At 43.2% G+C, this 27825-nt stretch overlaps 1 protein-coding gene across 2 annotated transcripts in view; it reads right to left on the reverse strand.

Moving 5' to 3' along the window:
• Positions 1 to 358: 358 nt before the first annotated feature.
• Positions 359 to 27825, reverse strand: part of PROSER2 (proline and serine rich 2) — a 49507-nt gene continuing 22040 nt past the window's right edge. For both annotated transcript variants that reach the window (XM_075342591.1, XM_075342592.1), the window contains exons 3-4: positions 5381 to 5606; positions 359 to 4018 (exon numbers count right to left, since the gene is read on the reverse strand). In XM_075342591.1, coding sequence (XP_075198706.1) covers positions 3015 to 4018; positions 5381 to 5606 — 1230 coding nt within the window. In that variant the 3' untranslated portion in view covers positions 359 to 3014. The remainder of the gene's footprint in view (positions 4019 to 5380; positions 5607 to 27825) is intronic.

Raw genomic sequence — 27825 nt, forward strand, 5'->3', positions numbered from 1 at the left:
AAAGCAGCCTTTATGCCTTTATACTCATCCTAATGCATCTTCATCTGTTTTCAGCGCCTCTCCAGTTCATGTTCTCCAGTTTGTGACCTGCCGGTTGCTCCAGCCAGTCGAGCCTGAGGTCACAATTCAATACAAATCTATGAGAGCCTTACAATGGTTCTTACAGATTTGCATTGAGAGCTTGTGACATTAACGTCTGACTTCTGAAGTTACAGTCACAAAAAGGTGCCGCGGGACCGGAGAGATACTGAAAAAAGGTGAAGATGCTGGAAGATAAGTATAAGACTAGAGGCAGGGGACTTAGATTTAAAGCACCACTCCAGCAGTAACCCCCCCTCCCACCCCACAAAAACGCTGGAGTGGTGCTTTAAACAAGAAAAAAAACACAAAACAAATCACATTATTTTTGCTTTCCTATATTTGATGTGAATATTTTGCAGTATTTTCAATTGTCACACCATGTAAAAACCATTTGTCTCCTATTAAATTTTTCCTCTAGATTTTGATGAGAGGGCTTATTTAATCGTTATATTTTACACTAAAATAAGATTACATTTTGCATGGGTCACAACAATACTTTTGCATGATAATTATGTAAGTCATCATTACAGCTGCTTCCCTGATCTACAACAGTAAGTGTAACAAAGAAATTTGAGGCAACTCTTATGCTCAATTTTCAAGATCCTCAACTTGTATGATGTTATATGCAAATTTCTCTGCCCCCACCAAAAAAAAATTGAATGGATGACAAAAACTCAGGGTAAGCGCAAAGTAACACATAAGCTGACATATGTGCTACTAGTGAAGCCAGACACTAATTATAATGGTTTTTCACAAACAAATCTGGAAGTACAAGTCCATTGTATGAATTTTAAAAGAGAAAAGTGAACATCTTAGTTCAGAAAGGTTTCTTCTCATTTTTCCTTATACTGGTAAGTGTTCAAAGAGCAAAGTGTTTGAACCCCGATACACCATTTACCCTGGATTAAGCATATTACCCAGACATGTATATGCCTGAAGATGTTTCCTTGAGACACTTATAATCCAGCATTCATCTTTAAATACCTGGCATAAATTTAAGAATGACATGAATGATCCGAACACATTTTCCAAATAACATTCAGTGCAACTGAAAATATAGAAAGAAGTAAGCATCAATCATAAGCGTAATGAACATTATAGGAGTTTATTGTCATGAATAGAAAGAATACGTAGAGGTATGGAGTCCCTGATATACGCAATGCTGAAGGCGTCGTGTGGTATCGGGCATGTTTACCAGTTTACATGCTCCAATGGAATTATTCCAGGCTGGTGATTTGTGTTTCTACTGAACACAAGGTTGCTAAAGGCATCGAGTGAATTATTAATCTATCCGAATACCGACATTCTTCAGATTGTGGTATTCTTGTTGAAGTTTATATTAAGCATCTGTGAACACAAACATATTCCTGCCTCTTTGCATTTTGGAATGTCTTGGAAAGGGAAATATTTTATAGAGACAGTAAATCAAATGTAAATATGCTAGGGCTGTGCGATTTAATCTGTATGGTTGGCAAACCATAACTTACCACTTATAATTCTTCTATCCTTTTAGAAGCTAATTAAAATAGGAACTTCTGCTCTAAAGACTTAATGTAAAGCAATTAAGGGTATATATTTTTCTACTACAAATAATAAGAATTACAACCTTTTACTTTGCAACACTAATTGTGTTAAATGTTTTTCAGCTATTTTCCAAATATTGCCTTATAATGTTTTTTTTCCAAAGAAAACGGATTCCATTGAACTGAGAGTTCAAAGAGTTACCTGACCTTTCTAGAACAATAAAAAGAGGCTTAGACGTCTCAAGAAGATATTCAACTCTAAATGTGGTCATCCATATTAAATAGCTGCTGGATGAAACCTCTGGCGGTGGTTTCTTTTCAGGGAAAAAGAAAAGCATAAGGTATGTAGATATCTGACATGCCAACCCTTCTCTCTTCTGAAATTGATGATTCTCCCACATACATAGAAGCTAGGTATCATGATTAGGGATGTTCTGACAACTGAAACGCGTGGATAACTACTGAAACTTGGGCAATGCTGTTATTGGAAGAATTTTAATAAATAAAGGAGAGCACTAGTTTGTGAAGCTGGAGTTCTTTTGAATCATAAACTAAGGTATATTCTGCATTTATGACAACTATTGGGCAAATACGCTCAGAAGGTATGCATCCAACCATGACCACAGGCAGGATGAGTGTTTAGGCATCCAGGATTCATTGTAAAAAAAAAAATGTATGCTGTATAGTATGCATTTTTCCCAGTGTCTTTTTTTTGAAAACCACAGTCTGCTGTGCTTTCCTATATTGTACAAGAAAAAATGGTATGCAAACCCACTCCAGCCAGACGGACATCAGAAGGACAGACTTAACTTCTGTGTGCTGAATGGGGGCCTTCGGGAAAAGATTGTGATGTATACTGTAGGCTATGTGCAAATTATCCACAGATGCGTCGAAATGGGTGGCTTCAGCCTACATTCACGCAATGTTTATGGCTAGAATAAGCACCGTTATATATCTTAACAAGTTTATAAGAGATGCAAAAAGTCAATATATTGGAAAATAGGTGTTTACAGTATACATTACAGTTACTGTTCCCAGGGAAGGAAAAAAAAGAGAGATTTGAAAATCCCAGCTAAAATAACAAAATCAATAAATTGGTGAGAATTTACGACATTTTTAGGAAATTTTAATTTACGAGAACATAGAATTGTTGTGTCCTGATGAATCCTTATAGTTAAATACATTTTGCATTTGTAGTGGTATTTTTAATATCTGAACCAATATGTATACTATGTGATTACATTAAGGATATGAAAAATGCATATCTGAAATATATACATTAAACCTACTATGCATATAAGAGGTTGTAAGTCAATGCTCTGTTCCTTTATGTTTTTAAAACATTGGTCTTCTCTGTTTTGTAGATATCTAGAATAAATGATAAAAGTGTCCTAGAAATTTGGATTTATTTCAGTATCCCGACAACAGGCCAAGTCTTCTCAAAGCATCTTTTCTAGACTGCTCTGAAGAGTCACGTCCAGAGAACTGCACTGTGATCCCTTGAGATCGTAAACCTGAAGGTCTTGGCATAGAATAAGTTCTTTTGACTTCCTGATGGGGAATTACCTGTTTTTTCTCTTGTGGAACTTGTATGCTACTATGTCGTTTGTTCCTTTCCAAGGAAGATGTTGGCTCACCTTTTATAAGAACAGTTTTCCCCAAAGGAACAAAGTTGCTTGGTTCATTCATCAAGATTTTGCTGATACTCTCATGCTCATTTGAGGGCCTTCTCTTTGTTTCTTGGGGAAAAATCTTTGACAAATGCTCACCATTTGAGATCGGAGATTTACAGATATCAGGTGAAGGAACTTCAGCTTGAATAGGGATTTCTTTAACTAAGCCAAGCTTAGTAAGGGCCTCGTATCTTGTCTGCTCAGATGGTACATGAAATGAAGGCCTCCGACCCAGTTGTTCATGTCGAATTTTTGCATCAATTTCCTCTGCAAGCACTCCAGACCCATGTAAATTAGCCAGCATTTGAGCTTTGCGCTCTTGTACATTGACAGCTGCCTTGGCAATAGTTTTGTTATACTGCTTCCCAACTGGTTTAATAATTATGTTGTTTGGAAAACGATTTAGTTTGGCATTTGGTGATCCAGGAAAAATAAAATGTCCTTCATGAATAGGTGATGTACCTACACTTTTTTTCAGCTCTGGTAACTTCTCCTCTTTTGGTGACATGGGTGACATATTTCCACTGTCACTTTTCTTCTCCGATATTTTTTGAGCAATAATGACAGGTGTTGGAACAGCACCGAGTAGCTTCCGATGTTCTGCTGGTTGGTCATAAGGGAGCTTCTCAGTGTCGATCTGTGGAATAGTCACAGGTGAACTTACTGTCATGGTTGATTGTGAGGTCCAAGAGTCTTTCTGAGTATGATTCCAGCTACTAAGGCTTAGTCCAATTCCAGAGTCTATGGAAAAAAGAAAATTCGATGTGTCAGTAAATTCTTGGTACTATATAAGGATCAGAGTGAGTAACTTAACAAAAAACGAGAGTTGAAGCCACAAATAACATACTGTAACCTACAATATCTTTGTTCCATTTATGAAAACCTGAATATATACCGTATTTTTCGGATTATAAGACGCACTTTTCCTCCCAAAAATTTGGGAGGAAAATGGGGGGTGCGTCTTAAAATCCGAATATAGCTTTACCTGGGGGTCCTTTCTGTGCGGCGATCGGGTGGCCGGGTGCTTGTGGCTGTGTGCAAGCGGCCGAGTACCTGTGCTTGCGTGCGGGTGGCAGCCGGGTACCTGTGGCTGCGTGCGGGCAGCAGTCGGGTGCCTGTGCCTGTGTGCGGGCGGCAGCCGGGTGCCTGTGCGGGCGGCAGTCGGGTGCCTGTGCATGCGTGCGGGCGGCAGCCGGGTGCCTGTGTGGGCTCAGCTGGGTGCCTGTGTGCAGGAGGCAGCCAGCACCAACAGGCACCCGGCTGCCGCCCTCACACAGGCACCCGGCTGCCTCCCGCACACAGGCATCCGACTGCCGGCTGCCACCCGCACGCACGCAAGCACAGGTACCCAGCCGCTTGCACGCAGGGTGGGCGGGCAGCCTGCTGGCTGCCACTCTGTGCGTGCGGGGCGGGTGGCTGTGCAGCAGGTTACCCAGTTTTTCCGCGGTCCCAGTTTCAAATGATGGCGCCGGGAGAGGGCGCGTGTGCAGATGAAGCTCTTGGATGAGAGCTCCATCTGCGCATGCGCCGCTCCGGGAGTCAGCGCATGCGTAGATGGAGCCCTTGGATGAGAGCTCCACCTGCGCATGCGCCGCTCCAGGCGCCATCATTTGAACCGGGACTGCGGACACTGGGATACTCACTGCACCGGCCTGCTGCACGACTCACCTGCCGCCGCTGCTGCCGCGACCACGGACGCCACCGTGCCCGCCGCCACGGACGCTACCGCACCTGCCACCACCGCACCTGCCACCACTGCACGTGTCACCACAGATGCCACCGCACCTGCCACCACGGACCCCGCTGCCACTGACCCGCCGCACCTGCCAGCACAACCTCTGCTTCCTGTGACCCCGCTTCACCACCACTGGTGCCCCCCTCCGGTAAGAGAACACCGGAGTATAAGACGGACCCCACTTTTCTTTTTTTATGTCTAAATTTGGGGTGCGTCTTATAATCCGATGCGTCTTATAAAGCGAAAAATACGGTAGTTAGTTTTACTAACACTTATCGGAATAGCCATCAATAAATTGCATTAAAAGTTGAATGATGCTTAATGTTTTAATTAATACAAAGTTAATTTAGAATATTTCAATAGCTTACCTTCTGCTGAAGACTCAATGTGGTTATGCTCAGTTTGCACGAGATCGATGATGTCATCAGCGTCAGAATGGCTATCATCTGTTGACCTTGGAGAGTAGTAACCAAGACTTGAATTAGCTGAAAATGGTGGTTCTTCAAGGTCATCTTCGAAAGCATCTAATGTTTCCTCCAAAAACATGAGGGCATTCTTCTCTTCATTTGTTAAGTATTTCATATTTTCATCATCCTAATGAAAAAAAGAAGACAAATCTCACAGCAAGAGGCAACATGGTAAAAGTACACATCTTCTTGTCATGTCATAGCTTTCCTAAGGATGGTCACTGTTAGAGCTTGTAATGACAGCTTATGAAAAGACATTAATGCAACTCACTGAATTTTATATACAATATGCAATGGGAGGTACAAAGAAGGAAACATTCTCTACAAAGGAGAAGGTTTATGCATTGAAGTTCACAGATAATTATTAAAGAACTTTAGTTATGATTTCGCACTTTTGTAAGTCCTTCTCACCCGCCCCATTGTGGTCCCTGCGTCAGAGGTCTGTGATATTGTGTCTTGTCTTAGATAATAAGCTAACTAATTAAAAATAAAACAAAAAAAGTAAAAAGAAATCCTACATTCAATTATCCTACACTTGTACCTTGTCCAGGACCTACACAAATGCAGGTGACTGGAACAGTTTATATGGAGGAGACTGTATGACCTGTTTGGTCACATACCCTTATAGCTGAAGTCATTTTATGAAAAAGATTGTAATGTGAATGGCACTGAGGTCTGGGGGAGGGGTAGAGATGGTTTGGTGGCTTTAGAAATAAAGAAAATCTCCCAGAGCATAAAAAAATGCATGTGTTATTGAGTTGTTATTAATTAATATTAGCCATAATATGATCAATCCTTTTAAATTCAAAATTCCAATGGCTTCCTATTTCTAGAGCAATACAGATGCCCTCACACATTAGAATAAACTCAGCTGAATCTGATGATTTCGGCAAGGAATAGCTGGCTATCTAATGTGTATGGGGGCATCTGAACTGTTTCAACATTCCCGATCCTTTTTTTCACTTAGGATAGGCTATTCCCAGATGTCCTCCCTTTGTTTATGTGCCTGGTGAAGTCAGCAGGAATAGCGTTCAACTACATTAACAAAATGTTGACGCCTATCTAAGGACCTCAAGATATGATATAGTAAAAAAATGAAGCAAACAAAATATATTTGAGAACATACAAATTTATACAAGCACTAACTTCTTAAAATAACAAAAGATAACCCGCTTCTTTGACTGCTCCAAATAACAGCCTCTAATTCATGGGATTGGCAAAGGATAAAAAACTTTCTGCAGCCCTTATCTCAATTACCAACAAAACATGACTGACTTTGCCACTGACCATAAGGGACTGTATGATGAAGAAAACATTTTCTAGCTGGTGCTGTCAAGTCGTAGACTTTAGTTAATACTACAGTAGTGCCACATTGTTTCTCCTTATTCAACTCATATCCTGCCAATGTGCTCATGCACATCCGTATTGGAGCTAGAGACATACAGAACTGTTAATATTTAACACTCAAGTTGTATTTCTAATTGAATACGTGATTGCTAGCCAAGATGTTCAAGTTTGCCTATCCCGTTGATTGGTTGAGTTATAACATTTGCAAGAAAAAAAATGAAAACATGAGGATCTAGTATACATTTCAATGTATGTTCACCACAATAAGTTAAAAACTGAAAAAAAGCACAATCTTTGATAATGTTCAAGTTCTGATAAACTAGCATTGCAAAGGCAGAGACAAGAATGTGGGGTAATCGGTCACCCGAGGCCACCAGCCCGTGACAAGTGGAAGAAAACAGTGTTTTACAACACAATACAAGCCATGTAGCGCATTTTGTTAACTAGTGGCTAGGGTTGCACATTCCTTTTTTAAGGCTTTGTTGTTACTCTAAGAGCAGTGGTTTATCACGTACACACAATCTGGATATCACCGGTTATTTATAAGTAAATTCCATGCATAGGTGACCAACAATGACATAACTAACTAATGCGTCTCATTATTCTTATTATGAGTAAGTAAATGATTAGTAAATGATTTACAAAAATCCTTATTAAGAATGACATAAACTTTGTGAGCAAACTTGTAAACTTCATAATTGACGCTTGGCAGCTCTAAAAATAAAAATCTTCTAGGGTCTATTCACACACAGTGGATTTTACAGCAAATTTACTACAAAAGGAGTAAGAAATTGCCGTGCTACAGATCTAAAATTCATTGATGATTTCCTGCAGTGTGTGGATATGATTTGTTAACGTCTTATGCATTTTGCTACTACTGTAATATGCTGGAAATGTTCTGTCCGCAAATCAGAATTTTCATCAGAGTGAACCCCCTTAAGAAATGAAAGTCTTATGCAGTTTTATATGGCTGTGGTTAAAAATGTGGCAGTTTTATACTTAGATTTAACTATTGCATTATTGATATTATAACAACATTATTAAATGCAAGACTAAACCACTATGCAGTGTTAATAAATACCATTATGTAACCATTGAATTGCAGTATGTCTAATGTTGGGAGGCAACAAAGAAAACAAGTTATGCAAATTTAAAGGCTAGTCAATGTCAGATGTAGAAATAGAAAGAGTCACCTAGTAGCCTATGAGACTAAAAGCGGAAAAAATGGATAGATATTTTCCAGGCAAAACTAAAATGCTGCTATCCAGTCCAGTATGTGAACTGAAGAACCTTCCAAAGGCCAGACTGTGATCAGTGAAAACCTCTACAAATAAAATAGGGTGGGGATCAGTCATGGCACCCTTGATATTGTTCAAAACCGCTTGATTATCATATCTTGCTTCCACAAGTCTGTATTCAAATAGTTGCCTAGGAAAGACATTGCTAATGAAGTATAATTACCTTGAGTATACTGTATGTAGTACAGTTGAAACCAAACGTTTACATACACTATCTAAAAAGACACATATGCATGTATTTCTCACTATCTGACATGAAATCAGAATAAACCTTTCCCGTTTTAAGTCAATTAGGAACCAAAATTATTTATATTTGCCAAATGCCAGAATAATGAGAGAGAGAGAGAATGTGTTAATGCATTTTTATTACTTTCTGCAAAATCAAAAGTTTACATACATTTCATTAGTATTTGGTAGCATTGCCCTTAAACTGTATGACTTGGGTCAAACGTTTTGGATAACCTTCCACAAACTTCTGACAATAGTTAGTAGGAATTTGGGCCCAATCCTTCTGACAGAAATGGAGAGCCATGTTTGTTGGTCGCATTGCTCGCACCGGCCTTTTCAGCTTTGCCCATACATTTTCAATAGGATTGTGATGGCCACTCCAAAACATTGATTTGGTTATCCTTAAGCCACTTTTTAACCAGTTTGTCAGTATGCATTGTCCATTTGGAAGACATCCTGGCTGATGTCTTGAGATGTTACTTCAGTATTGCCACATAATCTTATTTTCTCATGATGCCATCTATTTTGTGAAGTGCACCAGTCCCTCCTGAGTGGTATGATGGCTGGACATTCCCATCTTGTTTGTACTTGCGTATAATTGTTTGTACAGATGAATGAGGCACCTTCAGTTATCTGGAAATTGCACCCAAGGATGAACCAGACTTGTGCAAGTCCACAATACTCTTCCTGAGATCTTAGCTGATTTCTTTTGACTTTCCCATGATGATACACATAAAAGCAGTGTGCTTCAGGTGTTCATTAAAATACATCCACAGGTGTGTCTCTAATTAACCCAGATGTTGCCAATAAATGTATCAGAAGCTTCCAAAGACATGACATCATCATATAGGCTGTCCCATATTGTTTAAAGGCATAGTACTCTTAAGGCCCAGTCACACTAAACAACTTACCAGCGATCCCAACAACGATCCAACCTGATAGGGATCGCTGGTAAGTTGCTAGGAGGTTGCTGGTGAGATGTCACACTGCGACGCTCCAGCAATCCCACCAGCAACCTGACCTGGCAGGGATCGCTGGAGCGTGGCTACACGAGTTGCTGGTGAGCTCACCAGCAACCAGTGTCCCAGCCCCCAGCCAACAGCGCCGCGTGGAAGATGCTGCGCTTGGAAACTAAGGTAAATATCGGGTAACCAACCCGATATTTACCTTGGTTATCAGCGCACGCAGCTATACGTGCAGAGAGCAGGGAGCAGCGCACACTGCTTAGCGCTGGCTCCCTGCTCTCCTAATTACAGCACACATCGGGTTAATTACCCGATGTGTGCTGCAGCTACATGTGCACAGAGCAGGGAGCAGCGCACACCGCTTAGCGCTGGCTCCCTTCTCTCCTAGTTACAGCACACATCGGGTTAATTACCCGATGTGTACTGCAGATAAATGTGCACAGAGCAGGGAGCAGCGCACAATGCTTAGCGCTGGCTCCCTGCTCTCCTAGCTACAGTACACATGGGGTTAATTACCGATGTGTACTCTGCTACACGTGCAAGAAGCAGGAGCCGGCACTGACAGTGAGAGCGGGGGAGGCTGGTAACGAAGGTAAATATCGGGTAACCAAGGACAGGGATTCTTGGTTACCCGATGTTTACTGTGGTTACCAGCCTCCGCAGAAGCCGGCTCCTGCTGCCTGCACATTTAGTTGTTGCTGTCTCGCTGTCACACACAGCGATGTGTGCTTCACAGCGGGACAGCAACAACTAAAAAATGGCCCAGGACATTCAGCAACAACCAACGACCTCACAGCAGGGGCCAGGTTGTTGCTGGATGTCACACTAAGCAACATCACTTGCAACATCGCTGTTACGTCACAAAAGTTGTTCGTTAGCAGCGATGTTGCTAGCGATGTTGCTTAGTGTGACGGGGCCTTTAGGGTATGTACACTTTTGACTTTGCAGAAAGTAATAAAAATGCCTTAACACATTCTCTCTGCCTCATTATCCTGGCATTTGGTAAATATAAATAATTTTGGTTCCTAAGTGACCTAAAATGAGAGGTTTATTTTGATTTCATGACAGACAGTGAGAAGTAAACTTCTGGCTTCAACTGTATATATATGTTACCTGCAATGTGTAAAAACAGGCATTCTATAAAATACCTAGGCAATATATAAAATGCCGGAAATGGGTCGTCAACGAATGAAATACATCAAATGTTCACACATTTCCTAGTCATTCTATAGAATACCTAAATGACAAACAGGCGGAGTGTAGAATACTACAGGGGTGGTCCGTCCAAAAGTAGGTGGACAAAGCAGGCAGCATTTTGAACCAACTCTATGCAAGATCACAATTCAGTTTTTGTCAAAAAGGCTTGCTCAAGGTTTAAGATGTTCCTGACCACAAAATACCTCTTTGATATGCTGCAACCGCTCAGTCCACAGGAAGTGGCCAAGGATTTTTGAGATGTATGTGCAAGACTAAGTGCCAAACTAACAAATGCTTTTGCGTAAAAAAAAAAATGAAGTGCAATTCAAAATGCCATTCTAGCCTCCCGTGCTGCAACAAATAAGTCAGGAATCACACTTCTGATTCCTTTTTTTCCCAGCAAAGATATCCTGTTGTTCATTTTGCATTTCTTCTTTCATGTTTTTGACTGTTTGCTACTAAAGACTAATAGTCAGGAATTACACTTCTGTCTCTTTGTGTTTTTTCCCAGACAGACCGGCAAAAGAGACAGACCGGGCAAAGAGACAGCCCTGGAAGGAGACAGACGGGGAACGAGACAGACAGACAGATAAAGAGAGACACGCAGAGAAAGAGAGAGACACAGAGAGAGATAGACAGACAGAGAAACTGATACAGAGACAGACACACAGAGACAGACAGACAGAGACAGACAGAAACTCGAAGAGAGATAGCTACTATATATATATATATATATATATATATATATATATATATATATATATATATATATATATATATATACACCCCCCACATTATTGTATTATGAAGTTTTTAAATGCTGCAAAGTAAGAACGCTTTAAAGAACAGAGGTGTTAATTTAAAAGAAATGTGAATATATATATATTAGTTGATAAGGTTTTAGGTAGCTTTACAAAGAATCCCATTTAAAACAATGCCTTAATGAGCACCAGTTACATATCTTGCCTGTCTTTCTTGGTGTCATGTCACTGTCTTGCTATATGACGACTTGCACATGTCTCAGAAACGTGAAACCTCATGACAATAGTGCTGTAAACACATGTTGCCTGGCCAGCATATAGGATGCAGGAAGCATGAAGCCTGGAGTACTAATTAATACCTATGTGATACATACTGCTTTACTGCTATGTAACATTCCTGCCTCTTTGTAGCCAAGGAAACATCTGCTGTCATATCCTGCTACACATAGCCATGTAATCCATAAGGCATTGCATGTGCTTCATTAGATAATTATGTGGATCTAAGTAGATTATTCACTTTATACGGTTACAAATTTTTAATCATTATTTTATCCCTTATTTAGAAAAATCAGTAATGAGCACTAAGGCATTAAATGTTGCAATGGTAGAAAGGTATATAATTCTAAATGAAAAAAACATTATAAACATTTTTTATTTCAATTTGCTAAGGGTTTTTGGGGCATTTTTGAGCGTTTTTGGTAGCGTTTTTTGGGGGTGATGTGCAGGCCAAGTACATGAAGCAATGAGTGAAACACGAGCATCTTCCAAACATCTTTTTAGCCTTCTCAATGATTTCCCAATTAAATGTTAAACTTTATTTTTATGTTAATTACATGAATAAAATGTCAATAAAACTAGAAGATCATACTGAAATAAAGACAATTATATGAGTATATGATTAAGTCAAGACTCAGTATCAAAGGTACTAAATGCACATGGTAAGAACAACAACACCATGTGATCAACGTAATGCGTAAAAGATGCATGTATCTTTTGTCAGTATCACCCACAGTCATGAGTTTTTAGTTATCTGGTACAAATGCACCACATGAATGCATTGAGAAGTCACAGAAATTGTCCATATTAAAGGGAACCTGTCAGGTGCAATATGCACCCATAACCACAAGCAGTTCTGGGTGTATATTGCTAATACCTGCCTAACCGTCCCTGTATACACTAGCATAGCTAAATGGATCTTTAGAAAAAGTATTTCTAAAGATCTTTTATCGTATACTAATGAGCTCAGGGACTAGTGCCCTGGGCGTTAGTTCCCCTGGCTAGTCGGCTCCATTAGCATGTTTGCACACCACTGTGTGTACCTGTGGGTGTGCTAACATGCTAATGAATGCACAGCATCAGATGATGATCTCACTCACCTCTCCGCTGTCATCGCCGCCTGACGCTGGATTTCGGCACAGTGCGCATGACCCCAGACCATTTTTCTAAAGATCTCTTTATCTATGCTAGTGTATACAGGGACAGTTAGGCAGTGATTAGCAATATGCACCCAAAACTGCTCATGGCTCTGGGTGCATATTGGACCTGACAGGTTCCCTTTAACTGTGTTATTGCAAAAATGTGCGCCTGATGGGTGTTTTGCTGTCACTTTTTCATGGGGTGCCCCATGTTCCACCCATTGAAGAAGCAATGGCAAAATAAGTTGACCACCTATTGAGTGTTATTTCTCTTACTATGTGCAATTAAGACCTCTGATGTTGAGTCTTGACTTAAAGGGAATCGGTCACCACTGTGACCTTTTTAAACTGTTAATATGGGCATACAGGTTATAGAATGCTGAAAAAATCTATACCGGTCTGTCTCATATCAGATGCCTTGTTGTGGACAAATCATCTTTGATCACTTTATGTAAATGAGCTCTTCCAGGCTATGGGGAGGATGCTGTCTGGAAGATAACTCCGCCTCCAGAGATTATTTTAAATAAAAGGAGCGTTACCTGTGTAAAGTGTGATGGCCGCTCTCTGCTCTCACTGCAGAGCTGTATGTGATAACTGACACTTCTGCAGGTGCCTCTCAGCTTCACCCTCGAGCTTGCAGGCAGATGAGGTTTAAACATTGTTGCAGTGAAGCAGAGCTCAGGGAGCTGCAAAAAATGTGTTTGCAAGAAGACAAATTTCATTTCTCCTGTTGTGTGTCAGTTACTTGTCTCGCACTGGTAACACCCCTTTCATTTCAAATAATCTCTGGAGGCGGAGTTATCATCAAGGCAGCATCTGCCCCATAACCTGGAAGAGTTCATTTACATAAAGTGATAAAAGATAATTTAACCACAAAAAGCCTTCTTATATGAGGCATACAGGTAAGACTATTGTCAGCATTCTATAACCTCTATGGCCATACTAACAGTTTAAAAAGGTCAAAGTGGTGACATATTAGCCTTTAATCATGTACGCACCTAACTGTCTTCATTTCAGTATGATCCTCTATTTTTATTGACTTTTTTAATAATGAGATTAATATGTAAATAAATAAAGTTGCACATTTTGGGAAACTTATTAGGCTAGATATCTTTATAGCTTTAGTAGAAAAAAATCTGTTTAGTCTCTTGAGTGTTTTCTGAGCGCTTTTTCAGGCGTTGGTAATGGACCTGCTCTTAATATGCCTGAAAAAAATGTTGTGTGAACATACCTTTAGGTTCAAAGAAAATAATCATTTTTCCACACAAAAAGTATTTTCCTCTGAACTTACTTTACATCTTATAAGATCTCGGAGCAAATATAGCGTTTTCATATTAGACCATAGTATACAGTACAGAAGAACCTCTCAGAAGTGAAGCTCAATAGGCTTCATTACTGCATGCTCGAAAGAGGGAGGATGCCCATTGTGTTGCACGTTTTTTTACTCGTGAAGTAATGCTTTTGGCCCTGTGCGCACGCTGCCTTTTTTGCCACGGTTTTTGAAGCAGAAATGCTGCAGAAAATGTTCATAACCTTGCTGCAGTCTTTCCCCAGTAAAACCTATGGGAAAAAAAAATGCTGTGCACACATTGCGTTTTTTTACCAACAGGTTTTTGCTGCAGAATTTCTTCAGCAAAAAGATTGAGCATGTCACTTCTTTTCCGCAGGTACCTGCAGTTTTTGCCATAGATAATGGTAAAAAACTGCAGGGAACAACCCGAGGAAAAAACATGGCAAACCGCAGGTGCGTGTATTACCGCGGATTTTAACGCGGGTGCGGTATTTTGCCAGAGGGAGCAGATTTTTCTTAAGAAAAAGTTATTTCCCAGTGCGCACAGGGCCTTAAGGTTAGTTTTGCACGTCCAACCTGGACATCATGGCTTATTTTCAGACATGAATAAGTTCACTACCTGTAATATAATCATATTTACCATATCACTGCCATACTTGTTATCACTTTTTTTTTTTTTTTTTTTAAATCAATTTTTTATTTGGTTTTAACATTTTACATTGTGCAACTCTACATAGATTAGTTCTCATAGAAAACGGAAAAACATAACACGCCGAATCTCTTGAGACGCTAGTAATAAATAAGTCTCTATGAGGACACAAGAATAGGTACGTAAATAAAACAATAACAGACATAAACAACAAGCTAATGAGGTAGCTAATGTTAACAGTACCAGTGCCCGGGATTACACTGCCATATCATCAGAAGCTGTGATTTAAGATTCTGAGCTCAGGTGTTACAAGGGAACCTTGTTCTTAGGGTGGTGTCACCAAAGGTGCTAATCATATGAAAAGGTGTTTACTCTGTTGCTTTACGAGCGTTCAATTTTTCATAATAGCACGTGGCATTTATGTCCAAGATAATGTCTTCTATTTTTGGGATGTTGGATTTCTTCCATAATCTGGTGATAGCTATTTTTGTGCCAAGTAGAATATGAGCAACTATTACGCTCCGCCTTTTAGGAAGTGTGTGTATGTTCAATAGCAGTAATGCTAGAGATGGTGAAGGGTTTACTTTTTCTTTTTACTTTACTTTTTTCCTTCAGATGAAAAATGTATATATATATATATATGTATATATATATATGTATATATATAAAATATATTTTTATCTCTGGACAGTCCCAAAGGATGTGTAAGGCTAAGTTCACACAGGGCTTTTTTGGTAAGTTTTTGCTGCGTTTTTTAGCTACAGATTTGCAAATCCATGCTAATAAAAAGCTGCTTTTTACAGTCCCAGCACAGTCTATATGATTTCTGAAATCTCATGCACAAACAAAAAAAACACATCAGGTTTTTTTCCTGACTGTTTTGTCAAATACCTGCGTTTTTGGTCAGGTTTTTAAAGAATGAGCATGTCAATTCTTTGCTGCAGGTTTGCTGCGTTTTTTTGTAGAAAAAAACAGCAAATCCGCACTAAATCTACAGCAAAACGCACCAAAAACGCAGATGACTCACAGGACATTTCCTGCCACAAGATCAGGCTTTGGTCAGGAAAAAAAACTACCAAAAAAAGCCCTGTGTGAACATAGCCTAATGGAGTGCCTTTGCTTCCGCAGTCACGCTGCCATAACTGCAAAGTACCATGAAACATGAGGTTAAGTTTTGAGGGAGTGCAATACCACCTTAAGAGAGTTTTCATATAAGCTTTTACATGGGCACTACAAGTGAAAGTTTTATTGGTAAAGAGTAATGTGCAGGTCTATTCTATAGGTGAAAATGTTCTTTTCAACTCCCCTTCCCACCATGTGAAAGGAGATGACTTGACAAACATGTTTCTTTTACTAAATCTGGATTAGAGTCAGCGTCGGTCTAGCGTGTCGGGGTAGCGAGGAAACCCCCGGTAGGCTCCGACCTTGTTTTCAAACTAAGCTGTCTCCGGCAGCCTGCAGGGGCCCCCGCTGGGTGTATTAAAATGACCTGTGGCCGCGGCTCTTTAGACCATCAGGCCGCCGCTGCAGGTGATAATACTGTATGCAGGCAGCAGTCAGATTATGACAGCGCCAGTAGCTACAGGGGGGGCAGAGGGGGCGGTCCTGACCTGGAGGGGCGCCCGGAGCTCATGAGCAGCGAGCGCGGCAGGGACAGAACAAAAATCTCCTTCCGAGAAGAAGAAGATGCATCCTAATGGTCTAGCAGCCAGGACCTACGGTGATGTCATGCCCATGTCACCGTGTGGGAGGAGCCGGGCAGGAGATACCGAGGAAGATGTGCCCGGTAATGAGGGATGATGGGAAGTGCAGGGTGAATGGCATATCAGGGGTCCAGACTGTGACAGAGGGATGTTAAGGGATATTGTGTGTGTGGTATATGGGGTTTCAATGTGTTTGAGAGAGGGGTAATTTGGGGTACAGCCAGTCTATCTGAGATATGCAGGACATGAGGGTGCTAGGTGTGTGATTTGGGGGTGCAGAGTGTGTGCACCAGTCCCTGCTACGTGATGTGAGTGAAGTCCACACAGTAACCATATATCAGTAGGGATTAGGGAAAGAGGAATAGCAGCAGTCAGAGCATGGGATGGGATTGGGAAAGCTGGGTGCTGAGCTGAGAGAGGCTTTTTTCCTCATTACCCAGCCTTTCTATGTTCTGATATCCATCTTGTCCTCAGCTCCCCAGTTCCAAGCCTTCCCATTCCCTGATATCCAGTGTAAGTGTTATTATCCAGTACCCCCAGTGTCAGAGTCATTATCTTGTACCCCCAGTGTCATTATCCTGTACACCTAGTGTCAGTGCCATTATCCTGTACCCCTAGTCTCAATGTCAGTATCCAGTACCCCCAGTGTCAGTTTTATTATCCTGTACTCCCAGTGTCAGTGTTATTATCCTGCACCCCCAGTGTCAGTGCCATTATCCTGTACCCCTAGTCTCAATGTCAGTATCCAGTACCCCCAGTGTCAGTTTTATTATCCTGTACTCCCAGTGTCAGTGTTATTATCCTGCACCCCCAGTGTCAGTACCATTATCCTGTACCCCTAGTGTCAGTATCCAGTACTCCCAGTGTCAGTGTTATTATCCTGTACCCCAGTGTCAGCGTTATTATCCTGTACCCCAGTGTCAGCGTCATTATCCTATACCCCCAGTGTCAGTGTCATCATCCTGTACCCGCAGTGTCAGTGTCATTATCCTGTACCTCTAGTGTCAGTGTCATTATGATGTTCTCCCAGTGTCATTATCCTGTACCCCAGTGTCAGTATCCTGTACCTCGAGTATCAGTGTCATTTCCTGTGCCCCTAGTGTCAGTGTCATTATCCTGTCCTCCCAGTGTCATTATCCTCTACCCTGAGTGTCAGTGTTATTATCCTGGACCCCGAGTGTCAGTGTCATTATCCTGGACCCCGAGTGTCAGTGTCATTATCCTGTACCCCGAGTGTCAGTGTCATTATCCTGCACCCCTAATGTCAGTGTCATTATCCTGTACCCCTAGTGTCAGTGTCATTATCCTGTACTTTCAGTGTCAGTGCCATTATCCTGTATCCCGAGTGCTATTATCCTGTACTCCCAGTGTCAGTGTCATTATCCTGTACTCCCAGTATTAGTGTCATTATCCAGTGCTCCCAGTGTCAGTGTCATTATCCTGTACTCCCAGTGTCAGTGTCATTATCCTGTATCCCTAGGATCAGTGTCATTATCCTGTATCCTTAAGCTGGGGTCACGCATAACGACAACGACGTCGCTGCAACATCACCATATTCTGTGATGTAGCAGCGACCATAGATGATCGTTAGTAAGCTGTCAAACATGTTATAAAAAGCAGCGACGGAGCAGCGATCATAGCGACGTCGACGGTCGTTGTGTGGTTTCAGACGTAGCGTAGCGTCCCTGCTGCGGTGTCAAACACAAGGATTATCAGCTTATCAGCATGGCGCAGCGGGATAGCAGCAATCAAAAAATGACCTGGAGCATTCAGGAGCGAGCAACGATTTCGCAGCAGGGGTCTGATCGTTGCTATGTGTCACACACAGCGACGTCGCTGTTGAGGTCGCTGCAACGTCACAGAATATGGTGACGTTGCAGCGACGTCGTTGTCATTTAGTGTGACACCAGCTTAAGTGTCTGTGTCATTATCCTGTACCCCGAGTGTCAGTATCCTGTACCCCCAGTGTCAGTGTCAGTATCCTGTACCCCCAGTGTCAGTGTTATTATCTTAGGATATATGTAATTACTCTTCAGGGGGCCTCTATATGTGATGGTAGTACAGGAGGGGCCTCAATATAAATACAAGTCTATGGGAAACAACGGAATCCGCCAAACGGATTGCGTTGTTTATCAGAGCGGTGGATTGTGATTGATCATAAACAATGGAAATGTGAACCTAGCCTAATTCTCTGTCTCTCTCATTCCCTGTGAGTCTGTGTCTCTCTCTCTCTCTCATTCCCTGTCAGTCTGTGTGTCTCTCTCTCTCATTCCCTGTCAGTCTGTGTCTCTCTCTCTCTCATTCCCAGTCAGTCTGTCTCTCTCTTTCATTCCCAGTCAGTCTGTCTCTCTCTTTCATTCCCAGTCAGTCTGTCTCTCTCTCTCTCTCTCATTCCCAGTCAGTCTGTCTCTCTCATTCCCAGTCAGTCTGTCTCTCTCTCTTATTCCCTGTCAGTCTGTCTCTCTCTCTCATTCCCTGTCAGTCTGTCTCTCTCTCTCATTCCCAGTTAGTGTCTTTCTCTCTCTCGTCCCGGATTCCGCTCTCCATTGACATATATGGGGCCGGATTCCGGATCGGATCCGGACTTCTTTGTCAACCCGCCGGTGATCCGCCGGACCCGGATTATTGACAGTCCACTCAATTCTACTTTTCACATCTAGTACAGACACTGGGGCCGATCATTACCTGATAATTATGTAAATGTCTGAAGATGGAAAGAGAAGAGAATTCACCAGTCTCCAAATGGAAGAGGGTACTGGAGTGGTAATGCTGCACACCTCCACATACTGACTCTTATAGGGGATTTCCCTGTATGGTGAATAGATGGGGGCAGCGGGGGATTAACGTTAGTAAACTTTTCCAAGTGAAGGTGCTGGACACGGTTTTGCTTCTCTTTGAATATTATTTGGCTGATGGATTCGGTAGTTTTCCTAGGACAAGGAATGTCCGTGTGTAAGAAAAACTGCGACTGACTGTAAATCACAGATTCCGTTACTAACTACACTAAAGAAGATGTGATATATGCAGGGCACACTACAGTTCTCTTTTGTGCACTGTATAGTTTGCTAAAAGGCGCATGTTATACTGAGAAAAGCCGAAAATGATCAAGTAATAAAAATGTTTATGGTAGTTATAGTGCGGGCCCCTAGAGGCAATTTCCCTGGTAGGCCCCTCATACCCCAGTCCAACCCTGACTGGAGTATATTGGTTTCAGGCCTTTTGTTGATAGGGTTGTGTCGGACATTGTCTGAGTTAGGCTGCTATTAAGTTTAGTTTGGAGGAAGGATGAAGACTGTAGATAGTATTGAATGTGGAGCTATTTAAATAATTCACTGTTGGGTGAAACAATTTTATGGTGAAGATCTGAAGATTAGAGTTCTTCATTAATGAGTTTACATTTGCAATGCCCCTCTTTTTTTAAAGTTTTAAGTCTATGTCCTGAATTAAACATTCTAGTGTCTCTATTGGGGGCCACAGAAATGAATGAAATGCTCGGTGAGATGCTCTTCCTATGAAAGGCCTTCCAACTGGACATCGTTTGATTCGTGGAGGCAGGGCCGGATTAAGGTTGGTGGGGGCCCCTGGGCAGAAAATCTGGTGGGGGCTCCATAACGTTAACATTTTTAGCCATAGCAGTAGAGTGCGAACCGTAGCATTTAGATATAAATCCAATGAACATTTATCTTATCCTGTTTCTGCCACATTCAGATTTACAGTACTACAATACAGATACAGTCCAGGATCACTCACATCCGTCACTTATACACAGAAAGTAGAGTTAGGCTATGGGCGCACGTTGCGTTTGTCTCTGCAGAAATTTCTGCAGCAATTTGAACAGCACACGTGCGCTTCAAATCGCTACAGAAAGAGTCCGTAATGAAAAGCCAATTTCATGCGCTCTGAGTGCAGCCCCTCCCATAGACAGAGCAGGGGCTGCATCCAAAGCACATGAAAGAAGTGACATGTCACTTCTTAGAAAGCAGCGCTTCAGGCAGCAGCCGAATCGCTACACTCTAATACACCACGTGTGCACGGCTCCTGCATAATCTTCATAGATTGTGCTGGGGACGCAGGACGCATGCAGTTACGCTGCGGTGCAGATCGCAGCGTAACTGCATGCAAATACACAACGTGCGTACAGAACCTTACTCACATATTGTTTATTGATCCCAATGTTAAGGCAGCCCGGGCCGGCTCCAGGTCTTTGTGGCCTCCGGGTGAAAGAGTCTCAGTGGACCCCATCCACACACAGACTTGCACACACACATACAGGCATACGTATATGTACATATTTGAAGACAAATTCAGAAAAATACATATAAACAGACAAATATATGCACAGTCATATACACTGACATACATGCAGACACAGACGCATTAGGGCTCGTGCGCACGTTGCGTAATTCCTTGCATTTGTGGCGCCCCTGACCTGGTCAGGCACCACTGAGTACTGCACCCATGCTGGGGACAGTACAAAACAGGTAATCCAGAAGGCTGACCGAGGTGTGACTACACAGGCGCATAGTGATCAGGTCTCACACATTTACCTTTGAGAGGACCCCTGGGGATCCCAGGAGGGGGCGAAGCCTCCATCTCCACTCGAGGGGTGTGGTAGAGAGCCTGGTTGCTAGGTGACGTAGGCAAGAACAGGAGAGGAGGGAAGAGTGAGCCGAGGACAGTTGAGTGGTGAAGTTCAGGGAGGGCAGAAGCAGACCCTGTAGCTCTACACAATTCTGACAACGTACGCGCAGTGACTACCGACGGGGGAGAACGGTCACCTGGGAGTGCTGCCCGAAATCCACACACAGCTAAAGAGAGAGCAACGGAGTGGAAAGTAAGGAGACTGTCAGGGAGATACCAGGCCCAAACGGGTAGCAGGTCCCAGTGCAGGGATAGATTCACCTTTCCTTTGCCAAACCTGCATGAGGGGGCACTTTACACCCCCAAGACAACACCACAGAGTCCGCAGCCACGTAGCCAAAGTGAGGGGCCCATAGCTCACAGGAGGCAAGCAGCCGGAGTGACCTGGTCCAGGCTACAAGCAAACGGGCCAAAAAGAAGGGGAGAGAGGCACCAGCAACTTCCCTGGGCGACCCCAGCAGGGCTTCAAGCAGGGGTTACCCCAAAACACAACGGGCTAAGGAAGGCGAGTTGGTAGCCACCCTCATAAGTCAGCCTGAAGGACACCTGGTTCCAGCCTGGTTCATCCCAGCTACGCCCGGGTTACTCACCCTGCCACCATCAGTGAGTAAAATCCCTGAAAGACATCCTGCTTGTGCGTGTGAGTCATTCTGCGACTTGTAGTTCCACACACCTACACGGGACCCTGGGGCATGCCTCACTCTCAGGAGGGTATTACAACTGACTGCACCTACTATCAGCCCCAGGCACCCCTAACCTGCAGTGGCGGTCCCCACTGACCGCAATTCTGAGAGTGGCGTCACGACAATCAAAATAGAGGATTTCCTACCTGTGACGAGATCCAGCCGCGTGGAGTCCCTGAAGGTAATGCACCGCTGCACCGACACCGAGCCTCGGGGCCCCACACATTTATGCTGCGTATAGCACTGCAGTGTAAATGCATGCGTCCTGCGTCCCCAGCACGATCTATGTAGATTGTGCATGACACGTGCGCACGTTGCTTTTATGAACGCAGCGATTTGGATGCTAAAATGTTGACCCAAATCTGTGAGTTCATAAAATGAGCATGTCAATTATTCCGTGCGCTATGGATGCAGCTCCCCTCTGTCTATGGTGGGGGCAGCAGCCAGAGCGCATGAAATCGGCATTTTTTGTAAAGAAAAACTGCATCCATTATGCAGTGTTTCTGCAGCGATTTGATGCGCACATGTGCTGTCAAATCGCTGCAGAATATTCAGCAGTTACGTGCACATGAGCCTTTACAGGTATTAATATGGGGAAGTCGCCAGCAGCCTCACTCACCTCTCCCGCTTGTTTCCGTCCAGCTCCTTTAGGACATGTGGCTGTGTTTCACGATGGCTGTCACTAACAGACATGACTGCACATGGACAGCACTGCTGTATATACATCACAGGAGGGGCTGGGGGCTACAATATATACATTACAAGAGTTGTAGGGGGCATATACGTTACTGGAGTGGCAAACAGCTCTGGTGGTGTACTCATTACAGGGATGGGTGACATAGCGCTCTGGGGGACCCATATAGTTCTGGGGGGCTGCACAGACTGCTTCTTACACACACAGCTCTGACACACACACACACACACACACACACAGCTCTGACACACACACACAGCTCTGACACACACACACACACACAGCTCTGACACACACACACACACACAGCTCTGACACACATACACACACACACAGCTCTGACACACATACACACGCACAGCTCTGACACACATACACACACACAGCTCTGACACACACACACACAGCTGTGACACACATACACACACACACGCTCTGACACACACAGCTCTGACACACACAGCTCTGACACACACACACACAGCTCTGACACACACATCTCTGACACACACAATGCACCCACCCATCACCCCCTACACACACACACACACACAATGCACCCCCCTTTACCGCCTACACACACACACACACACACACACCCCATCACCCCCTACACACACACAATGCACCCCCCTTTACCCCTACACACACACACACACAATGCACCCCCCATCACCCCCTACACACACACAGTGCACCCCCCTTTACCTCTACACACACACAATGCACCCCCCCATCACCCCCTACACACACACACACACACACACACACAATGCATCCCCCATCACACCCTACACACACACACACACAATGCACCCCCCATCACCCCCTACAAACACACACAATGCACCCCCCATCACCCCCTACACACACAATGCACCCATCACCACCTACAAACACACACACACACACACACAATGCACCCCCCATCACCCCCTACACACACACACACACACACACACACACACTCAAATACAATGCACCCACCATTCCTCCCTACACACACACACAAATACAATGCACCCCCCATTACTCCCCCCAAACAAAACACACATACAATGCACCCACCCATCACCCCCTACACACACACATCACCCCCTACACACACACACAATGCATCTCCCCATCACCCCCTACACACACAATGCATCTCCCCATCACCCCCTACACACACAATGCATCTCCCCATCACCCCCTACACACACAATGCATCCCCCCATCACCCCCCCACACACACACACAATGCACCCCCCATCACCTCTACACACACACACACACAATGCACCCCCCCATTACCCCTCCCCCCACACACAATACAATGCAACCCTCATCACCCCCTACACACACAAATCACACTGCCCCATCCCTACACACTCCTGCCTCCCTCCCTCGGAATACAGTACTCCCCCTCTGCCTGTCACAAAGCTGTGTTCCACTTCCTTCACAGATGTTCCCCGTTATGTGTCCTCAGCCCCTCCCCACTCAACATCATTAATTAAACCTGTCTCTTCGGCTCCTTCATGGAGCGCTTATCATCTGATGTCCCCTGTGTGCCGGCGCCTGCAGCACTGTGATGACGTCAGCAAGGTGCTGATCTCATCACGTTGCTGCACGTCGGGGGCGGGGCCCAGTCCCGGCGCGCTGTTCAAATGTATTTACGTCTGAAAGACGCAAATACATTTGAATAGGAAGAAGGAGGAAGCTGTGAGCACCGACTCCGGCTCCGCTGCGCTCCTCTGCATTGTGTGCATGCCAGGCACACAGCAGAGCCTGCACAGCACAGCGCTGCCTCCTGCTGCAGCTAGTGTGTCGGGCCTGCATACACACACTGCGGATGAGCGTGGCTGCACATACAGCGGCCCATTACACCGTGCCCCTGCTTCTAGGGGGGGGCAGGTGCCCCCCGCCCCTCGCTGGGTACGCCCATGACGGCCGCAGCACTTAGCAGGGAGCTCATTGGCACACCTCTGACCCCGGAAGTGCAAGTGCTGGTACTTCCGGGGTCATTCAGCGTCCTGTGCCCGCAGTTTGTTTTTGCGTCTTAAAGACGCAGATGCAAATAAATGCTGGTGCACCGCCCCCCCCCCCCCTCCGACAACACAGCTGATTTATTAGACAGTCTTTACGGAGGGGGAGAGGGTGTGAAGAAAAAAAAAATGCTGACAAGTATGGCCCTGGTGGTGGGGGCCCCCTTAGAAGCTCTTTTGGTGGGGGCCCCTGGGCTGGAGCCCCGCCTGCCCCGCCTATAATCCGGCCCTGCGTGGAGGTCTGAGTGGAGCAGTATATTGGTGACGAGAATAATGAAGCATACAACAAGGCTCTCAGATTAGTGGAGTTAATGTGGGATGGTTCAATTTGCACTTAGTGGGATAGAAGTTCTTCTCTCCACCAGGATCTAACCTGGTGTAATATAAGAAAATTAATCAAAAGTTAGTTACTTTTTAAAGAGATTTTCGTAAATAAACAGTATTCATTGAATGATGACAATATATACAACTTTCCTATATTGCTTGCTTTTATCCTTGAATAGAAACATGATTTTTTAAATATTCAAAAGTCTTGATGAGTCCATAGCTTTTTGCTAAAGGCTTTTTACAAGAGAGGGGGCTCATGCTGCAGAAATAGCCATGTACCTCCATGTATCTCAGGAGAGGTTTTCTGCCTCTGATTGTAAACAAGAAGCTATTAATTGCGAGCTATACCGGTTTCCTTTCAGTTCCCCAGTTCAGATGTGCTGATGCATTGTGTATGTATATCTTTGTATATTATCCAGCCACATAGCGTATTGGTGTGTGGGCCCTATTTTTTCTTTTTTTCTTGTATAGAGAATAGTCTATAGATATTTTTTATATATATATATATATATATATATATATATATATATATATATATATATATATATATATATATACAGTTAGGTCCAGAAATATTTGGACAGTGACACAATTTTCGCGAGTTGGGCTCTGCATGCCACCAGATTGGATTTGAAATGAAACCTCTACAACACAATTCAAGTGCAGATTGTAACGTTTAATTTGAAGGTTTGAACAAAAATATCTGATAGAAATTGTAGGAATTGTACACATTTCTTTACAAACACTCCACATTTTAGGAGGTCAAAAGTAATTGGACAAATAAACCAAACCCAAACAAAATATTTTTATTTTCAATATTTTGTTGCGAATCCTTTGGAGGCAATCACTGCCTTAAGTCTGGAACCCATGGACATCACCAAACGCTGGGTTTCCTCCTTCTTAATGCTTTGCCAGGCCTTTACAGCCGCAGCCTTCAGGTCTTGCTTGTTTGTGGGTCTTTCCGTCTTAAGTCTGGATTTGAGCAAGTGAAATGCATGCTCAATTGGGTTAAGATCCGGTGATTGACTTGGCCATTGTAGAATGTTCCACTTTTTTGCACTCATGAACTCCTGGGTAGCTTTGGCTGTATGCTTGGGGTCATTGTCCATCTGTACTATGAAGCGCCGTCCGATCAACTTTGCGGCATTTGGCTGAATCTGGGCTGAAAAGTATATCCTGGTACACTTCAGAATTCATCCGGCTACTCTTGTCTGCTGTTATGCCATCAATAAACACAAGTGACCCAGTGCCATTGAAAGCCATGCATGCCCATGCCATCACGTTGCCTCCACCATGTTTTACAGAGGATGTGGTGTGCCTTGGATCATGTGCCGTTCCCTTTCTTCTCCAAACTTTTTTCTTCCCATCATTCTGTTACAGGTTGATCTTTGTCTCATCTGTCCATAGAATACTTTTCCAGAACTGAGCTGGCTTCATGAGGTGTTCTTCAGCAAATTTAACTCTGGCCTGTCTATTTTTGGAATTGATGAATGGTTTGCATCTAGATGTGAACCCTTTGTATTTACTTTCATGGAGTCTTCTCTTTACTGTTGACTTAGAGACAGATACACCTACTTCACTGAGAGTGTTCTGGACTTCAGTTGATGTTGTGAACGGGTTCTTCTTCACCAAAGAAAGTATGCGGCGATCATCCACCACTGTTGTCATCCGTGGACGCCCAGGCCTTTTTGAGTTCCCAAGCTCACCAGTCAATTCCTTTTTTCTCAGAATGTACCCAACTGTTGATTTTGCTACTCCAAGCATGTCTGCTATCTCTCTGATTGATTTTTTCTTTTTTTTCAGCCTCAGGATGTTCTGCTTCACCTCAATTGAGAGTTCCTTAGACCGCATGTTGTCTGGTCACAGCAACAGCTTCCAAATGCAAAACCACACACCTGTAATCAACCTCAGACCTTTTAACTACTTAATTGATTACAGGTTAACGAGGGAGACGCCTTCAGAGTTAATTGCAGCCCTTAGAGTCCCTTGTCCAATTACTTTTGGTCCCTTGAAAAAGAGGAGGCTATGCATTACAGAGCTATGATTCCTAAACCCTTTCTCCGATTTGGATGTGAAAACTCTCATATTGCAGCTGGGAGTGTGCACTTTCAGCCCATATTATATATATAATTGTATTTCTGAACATGTTTTTGTAAACAGCTAAAATAACAAAACTTGTGTCACTGTCCAAATATTTCTGGACCTAACTGTGTATATATATATATATATATATACAGTTAGGTCCAGAAATATTTGGACAGTGACACAAGTTTTGTTATTTTAGCTGTTTACAAAAACATGTTCAGAAATACAATTATATATATAATATGGGCTGAAAGTGCACACTCCCAGCTGCAATATGAGAGTTTTCACATCAAAATCGGAGAAAGGGTTTAGGAATCATAGCTCTGTAATGCATAGCCTCCTCTTTTTCAAGGGACCAAAAGTAATTGGACAAGGGACTCTAAGGGCTACAATTAACTCTGAAAGCGTCTCCCTCGTTAACCTGTAATCAATGAAGTAGTTAAAAGGTCTGGGGTTGATTACAGGTGTGTGGTTTTGCATTTGGAAGCTGTTGCTGTGACCAGACAACATGCGGTCTAAGGAACTCTCAATTGAGGTGAAGCAGAACATCCTGAGGCTGAAAAAAAAGAAAAAATCCATCAGAGAGATAGCAGACATGCTTGGAGTAGCAAAATCAACAGTCGGGTACATTCTGAGAAAAAAGGAATTGACTGGTGAGCTTGGGAACTCAAAAAGGCCTGGGCGTCCACGGATGACAACAGTGGTGAATGATCGCCGCATACTTTCTTTGGTGAAGAAGAACCCGTTCACAACATCAACTGAAGTCCAGAACACTCTCAGTGAAGTAGGTGTATCTGTCTCTAAGTCAACAGTAAAGAGAAGACTCCATGAAAGTAAATACAAAGGGTTCACATCTAGATGCAAACCATTCATCAATTCCAAAAATAGACAGGCCAGAGTTAAATTTGCTGAAAAACACCTCATGAAGCCAGCTCAGTTCTGGAAAAGTATTCTATGGACAGATGAGACAAAGATCAACCTGTACCAGAATGATGGGAAGAAAAAAGTTTGGAGAAGAAAGGGAACGGCACATGA

Source organism: Anomaloglossus baeobatrachus, chromosome 4 (assembly GCF_048569485.1).
Source record: "Anomaloglossus baeobatrachus isolate aAnoBae1 chromosome 4, aAnoBae1.hap1, whole genome shotgun sequence".
NCBI lineage: Eukaryota > Metazoa > Chordata > Amphibia > Anura > Aromobatidae > Anomaloglossus > Anomaloglossus baeobatrachus.